Raw genomic sequence first — 6,950 nt, forward strand, 5'->3', positions numbered from 1 at the left:
TAGAACCAAAAGGGCCATCACTCAACATTATTATTCTCCACTAAGGTTTTGTGTTGGCATGTAGTGATACTTTAGGAGAAATGCACGTACACTTGGGAAGAGCTCCATGCAGGCTTCTGATTTCTCTGCTTTGTCCACTCCACACATAAGCTTTTATCCTTCCATTGGTAAAAGAATTCACAGACCCAAGTAAATCCCAGCTGGAAGAAGTGGTTCAAATGAGGATACAACCCTTTCATTGTAGAAGTCACGGTGCAGCAAAGATAAAAAAAACATACGGCCCTTGGACAACTAAGCATCAGCAAAATATATGAAGGGATAAAGAGAGGGAGCAGCTACTGGAAAGAATATTGTGCTCACTGAAAAGCTTGGCAGAGTACATGAACAAGGAGTGTCATCTTTGCTGTATTTTTGGCACCTATTGGAAAAGGTTTGGAGGCTGAAAAAAAAGGTGGGAGACACACGGACTTAAAGGGGAACGCTACTCTGGGGGGCTGCTATTCGGAGGTTCTGGACACTACTCTTAGTTACAGAACTCACGGCTACACACACTCTAGGTTTTTGGTTTTGAAACTTTTGGCTGTGAACGTCTTTGTTGGAGGGCTGCTACTTGGAGTCTGGAGACTACTCTGGGGGGCTGGAGTTCTCTGAAGAAAAACAATTTGGTTGGAGAGCAAGAGAGGAGAAATGCGTTAGCTGCCACCAAGCAAGAACTTCTGGTTTAGTTTCTCTGTCAGCACAATGGAATTGAGCTTAACTTCAATAGGTTTTGTTTGTATCTTTAATGCTTGAACCAAGAATCATTTTATTATTATTCTACTCATTGGAAAGCATTAACCGAAGTAGCCTTGTTTGAGTTTTGTTGTGTTTGTGATAATGTCGTTTTTGTATGTTGTGTTGATTTATGTGGTTTGAATTTTTTTTGTGCTATTGTTTCATGATTATAGGGTGTCGTGAGTTAGTGCATGACTAGAGGAAATCCTGGATTCATACCACCCTTTGATCCTGAGATTGATAGGACGTTTCATAGGTCAATTAGGCATTCTAGGAATTTGTCTGTAGAATCTGTTTTTGAACTTGTTCCATTAGATATTGTGCATCCCACTGCTGAGTACTTGTTGCATACTGCATCTGTTGCATCTGTACTTGATTCTGATTCTGATTCTGTTGTTTTCCACACTGAGAACAATATGGCACAACCTCCACCTCGTGAGAGGACTTTTAGGGAGATGGCTGCACCTGATTTCGATATTGAAAGCTTGTGCATCCAATATCCTGATGAGGATGTTCCGTATGTTCTCAAGACTGGACTGATCCATTTGTTGCCCAAGTTTCACGGTCTTGCAGGTGCGAGTCCACATAAGCATTTGAAGGAATTCTTGGTTGTCTGTTCCAGTATGAAACCTCATGATGTTCCTGAAGAGCACATCTTCTTGAAAGCATTCCCTTATTCATTGGAAAATGTTGCTAAGGATTGGTTGTATAGTTTAGCACCGAGATCCATTGCTAGCTGGGATGATCTGAAGAGGCTGTTCTTGGAGAAATTTTTCCCAGCATCCCGGACCACAGCTATCAGGAAAGACATAACTGGGATTAGACAGCTTAGTGGAGAGAACCTGTACGAATATTGGGAGAGATTCAAGACACTTTGTGCTAGCTGCCCCCACCATCAGATACCTGAACAACTCCTTATTCAGTATTTCTATGAGGGTTTGAACAACATGGATCGGGGTATGATCGATGCTGCCTGTGGTGGAGCTCTTGGAGACATCACACCTGCTGAGGCCAGACCATTGATTGAGAAGATGGCCTCTAACTCCCAGCAGTTTAGCAACAGGAATGATGCCATTGTGGTGAAGGGTGTACAAGATGTTGCCCAGTCTTTATCAGCTATTGAAAGCAAGTTAGAAGGCCAGATTAACTCTCTTGCGAAGATGGTGACACAGTTGACTGCCAACCAGAGATCGACATCTCCATCTGCATCTGTTGCACGACTATGTGCTATTTGTCCTTCCAGTGACCACTATACAGATGCATGTCCTTCTTTGCAACATCCTGCTGCCTCTGATGTGCCTCAGGCTTATACTACAAACATCTACAACAACAGGCAGCCACAACAGCAAAATCATGACTTGTCCAGCAACAGGTACAACCCAGGGTGGAGGAATCACCCCAATCTTAGATGGAACAATGCGCCACAGCATCAGCAGCAGGCGCCACCTTTCCAGAATACTGGAGCTCCTAACAGATATGTGCCTCCACCTATGCAGCAACACCAAAGACAACAACAACAACAAGAGGCACCTGCCCAACCAGCTGCTCAACCAGCTGCCCAACCTTTCACTTCATCTGAACCTTCATTGGAAGAGTTAGTGAGACAAATGACTATGCAAAACATACAGATGGTGACTCAGATAAACCAGATGGGAGTTTCCATACAGAGTCTCAGTAACCAGATGGGTCAGATGGCGACTCAGATAAACCAGGCGCAGTCTCAGAATTCTGATAAATTACCATCCCAGACTGTGCAGAATCCAAGGATTGTGAGTGCCATAACCCTCAGATCAGGGAAGCAGATTGTTGTACCTTCAGAGCCCGCTTCTACACCGACACCAGTGCCTGCTACTTTGCACAGAAAGGAGGATCAAGCTGGTCCAAGCAGGACATTTGAGGCAGGTGAATCTTCTTCTCCAGCCGGTGATTCTTCTTCAGGAAGATCTACTCCCACCACTACCGCTGCCACACCATCTCCATTGATTGACCGTCCTATCCCTCTTCCATTCCCTTCACGAGCACTTCCGAGCAAAAAGATGGAAGAGGTGGATAGGGAAATTCTAGAGACCTTCAGGAAGGTAGAGGTGAACATACCTTTACTCGATGCCATAAAGCAGATACCGAAGTATGCTAAATTCTTGAAGGAGTTATGCACACACAAGAGGAAGATGAAGGGCAATGAGAGGATTAGCATGGGAAGGAATGTATCTGCGCTTATTGGTAAGTCGATTCCGCATATTCCTGAAAAGTGCAAGGATCCAGGTATGTTTTGCATTCCTTGTGTGATTGGAAATAGTAAATTCGAAAATGCCATGCTTGATTTGGGTGCTTCTATTAATGTCATGCCTTTGTCCATATATAAATCTTTGTCTCTAGGTCCTTTGCAAACCACGGGTGTGGTCATTCAGTTGGCCAATAGGAGTGTTACCCACCCAACAGGTTTCACGGAGGATGTCTTGGTTAGGGTTGGTGAATTGATTTTTCCTGCTGACTTTTATGTTTTGGAAATGGAGGAGGGATTCTCTCATGGATCCGCTCCCATTATTTTAGGCAGGCCATTCTTGAAAACTGCCCGAACTAAGATTGATGTGTATGCTGGAACTTTGTCTATGGAATTTGCTGATATTGTTGTTCATTTTAATATCCTTGATGCAATGAAATTTCCAGCTGAGGATCATTCTCTATTTAGGATCGATGGATTGGATGACATAATTGATGAATTTGTTGTTGACGACTTTCATTATGTGCATGAGAAGAAGCATTCTTTTCTATCTTCTTTGCATTCATGCATTGAATCTGGATTCGAATCAGGATTTGATAATGATGTTGATAATGCTGTGGATTTTGATGAGGATTGTGATGTCCAGGATATTGATGCTATGCATGATATTGATGATGTTGATGACCTATCTGATATGGACATTGATTTGGATTGTGATGAGATGAGTGTTCTGCCTTTACCTGTGAATTCCTTAGAGTCAGAATGCATTAACCACGTTGCAGGAAGTACACTTGAATCTGACTTGCAGGAACCTACTCCTGAGCTGAAACAACTCCCAGATAACCTCAAGTACGTGTACTTGGAGGATGATGAGAAGAAACCGGTGATCATTTCTACCTCCCTTGATTCTGTTCAAGAGGAGAAGTTGCTTGGTGTATTGAGAAAGCACAAGAAGGCCATTGGTTGGAGTTTGGCTGACATACCTGGTATTAGCCCATCCACATGCATGCATAGAATTCTTTTGGAAGATGGGGCAAAGCCAGTGAGACAGCCTCAAAGAAGGCAAAACCCAGTGATCATGGATGTCATCAAGAAGGAGGTGACCAAGCTCTTGCAAGCTGGGATTATCTACCCTATTTCAGACAGTCAGTGGGTGAGCCCCATCCATGTTGTGCCCAAGAAAACTAGCATCACTGTTGTGAAGAATGAGAGGGATGAGCTTATCCCAACTAGAGTGCAGAACAGCTGGAGAGTCTGCATTGACTATCGGAGGCTTAACCAAGCAACTAGGAAGGATCATTTTCCCCTGCCATTCATTGATCAGATGCTAGAACGCCTGGCAGGTAAATCTCATTATTGTTTTCTTGACGGTTTTTCTGGCTATTTTCAGATCAATATTGCTCCTGAGGATCAAGAGAAAACCACATTCACCTGTCCCTTTGGCACTTTTGCCTATAGGAGGATGCCCTTTGGTCTATGCAATGCCCCTGGTACCTTCCAACGGTGCATGCTTAGCATTTTTAGCGACTTTCTCGAGAGTTGCATAGAGGTGTTTATGGATGATTTTACTGTGTATGGATCCTCTTTTGATGAATGTTTAGACAGTCTGGAACAAGTTTTGAAAAGATGCATAGAAACAAACCTTGTTCTCAATTTTGAGAAATGTCACTTCATGGTTGAACAAGGTTTGGTTCTAGGGCATATCATTTCTGAAAAGGGAATAGAAGTAGACCCTGCTAAGATATCTGTGATTTCGCAGTTGGCTTACCCCTCTTGCGTGCGAGAGGTGCGATCTTTCCTTGGACATGTAGGTTTCTACAGGCGCTTCATCAAAGATTTCAGCAAGAAGGCGCTCCCCTTGTCTAGACTGCTGCAGAAGGATATTGACTTTGCTTTTGATGATAGATGCAAGCAGGCGTTTGATTGCTTGAAGGAAGCTTTGACCATTGCCCCTATCATTCAGGCACCGGATTGGACAGCCCCATTTGAGCTCATGTGTGATGTGTCTAACTATGCATTGGGTGCTGTCTTGACGCAGAAAATTGACAAGCTGCCGAGAGTGATCTACTATGCTTCACGCACTTTGGATGCTGCCCAAGCAAATTATACCACCACTGAAAAAGAGTTGTTGGCAATTGTTTTTGCCCTTGACAAGTTTAGGTCATATTTGCTTGGATCACCTGTTATTGTGTATACTGACCATGCAGCTCTAAAGTTTCTGTTGAAAAAGGCTGAGTCAAAGCCTAGACTGATCAGGTGGATGCTACTACTCCAGGAGTTTGACTTGCAGATTAAAGACCGGAGTGGAGCACAGAATTTGGTTGCAGACCACCTCAGTCGGATTGAGAGAGCTGGGGATGAAGTTGGTGTGTTGCCCATCCAGGATGACTTTCCTGATGAGAGTTTGTTGATGATTTCTTCTTCTCATCCCACTCCTTGGTTTGCACATATTGTAAATTATTTGGTTGCTTCTGTTTTTCCTCCCTTAGCATCACATGCTCAGATTGCTAAAATTAAGAGTGATGCTAAATATTATGTTTGGGATGACCCATATCTATGGAAGTTGTGCAGTGACCAGGTTACGAGGAGATGTATTCCAGACCATGAGATAGACTCGGTCTTGCAGTTTTGTCATGCCTCTTCACCTGGTGGTCATCTGGGGATACAGAGAACAGCTCGTAGGGTGCTTGACTGTGGTTTCTATTGGCCTTCCATCTTCAAAGATGCAGAGAGGATTTGCAGCACCTGTGAGCCTTGTCAGAAAGTAAGAGGACAAATTTCACAGAGACAAGAGATGCCTCAACAGCCTATGTTGTTCTGTGAGGTGTTTGATGTCTGGGGTATAGATTTCATGGGTCCTTTTCCTGTTTCTTTTGGTTTCTCTTATATTCTCCTTGCTGTGGATTATGTTTCAAAATGGGTGGAAGCTAAAGCCACCAGAACTAATGATTCTCGGGTTGTTGTAGATTTTGTCAGATCTCACCTCTTTTGCAGGTTTGGAGTGCCTAGAGCAATTGTCAGTGATCAGGGAACCCATTTTTGCAACAGATCCATGCAAGCTTTGCTCAAGAAATATGGGGTGACGCATAAAGTTTCTACACCTTACCACCCCCAAACAAATGGGCAGGCTGAGATCTCCAACAGGGAGATTAAGAAGATTTTGGAAAAGATTGTCCAGCCTAACAGGAAAGATTGGAGTAACAGATTGGACGATGCTCTTTGGGCCCACATGACTGCTTACAAAGCGCCCATTGGGATGTCTCCCTATCGGGTTGTCTTTGGAAAGATGTGTCATTTACCAGTTGAGATCGAGCATCGGGCATATTGGGCTGTGAAGACTTGCAACTTCTCCATGGACAAAGCTGGAGAGGAAAGGAAGTTGCAACTGAACGAATTGGATGAGCTCCGATTGGAAGCCTATGAGAACTCGAAGTTCTACAAGGAAAGGACAAAAAGGTTTCATGATAGCTCCATTGTTAGAAAGGACTTCGAGGTTGGCCAACAGGTTTTGTTGTATAACTCTAGACTCGGCCTCATGGGTGGTAAGTTGAGATCAAAGTGGACCGGACCTTTTGTTGTGACTAATGTTTTTCCTTATGGTGCAGTAGAAATCCAAGGTCCATCTGCAGCAAAAAGCTTCAAGGTGAACGGGCATAGACTGAAGCCTTTCCTCAGCAACCCTATTCTGTTGAATGCAGTGGTGGAGGAGACGTCTTTGGACCACCCCACCTACCCTCCCAACTGACCAGGGAGTTTCTTTTTCCTTCCCGCCTCACTTTTCTGTCTAATTGTTTGATCTGCTGATTGTGACACACTGAGGACATTGTGTTGTTTAAGTGTGGTCTATTAGGGGAGGTTGTTTCTTTGTGAGTTTGTTTCTTGTTCATGTTTCGGTTTTTATGTAGTTTGTTGCGTCTTGTGTACAGTTTAGCATGCTTTTTGTGAAGTCTGGATT

The 6,950-nt window shown here is 43.7% G+C and overlaps 1 protein-coding gene across 1 annotated transcript; it reads left to right on the plus strand.

The window, feature by feature from the left end:
• The first annotated feature begins 965 nt into the window (after positions 1 to 965).
• Positions 966 to 6,740, plus strand: LOC128194397 (uncharacterized). The gene is made up of 3 exons (XM_052869985.1): positions 966 to 2,994; positions 4,024 to 5,601; positions 6,109 to 6,740. The coding sequence occupies exons 1-3, from the start codon at positions 966 to 968 to the stop codon at positions 6,738 to 6,740; spliced, it is 4,239 nt and encodes a 1,412-aa protein (XP_052725945.1).
• Positions 6,741 to 6,950: the final 210 nt, after the last annotated feature.

This window comes from Vigna angularis, chromosome 10 (assembly GCF_016808095.1).
Source record: "Vigna angularis cultivar LongXiaoDou No.4 chromosome 10, ASM1680809v1, whole genome shotgun sequence".
Lineage (NCBI taxonomy): Eukaryota > Viridiplantae > Streptophyta > Magnoliopsida > Fabales > Fabaceae > Vigna > Vigna angularis.

Excerpts from the sequence above, each read along its gene's own strand:
- LOC128194397 (XM_052869985.1), top strand. The coding sequence starts at position 966 with ATGACTAGAGGAAATCCTGGATTCATACCACCCTTTGATCCTGAGATT. Across the intron at positions 2,995-4,023 it reads GAATGTATCTGCGCTTATTG|ATGGGGCAAAGCCAGTGAGA; the intron begins GTAAGTCGATTC and ends TTCTTTTGGAAG. Across the intron at positions 5,602-6,108 it reads GAGATGTATTCCAGACCATG|AAACAAATGGGCAGGCTGAG; the intron begins AGATAGACTCGG and ends CTTACCACCCCC.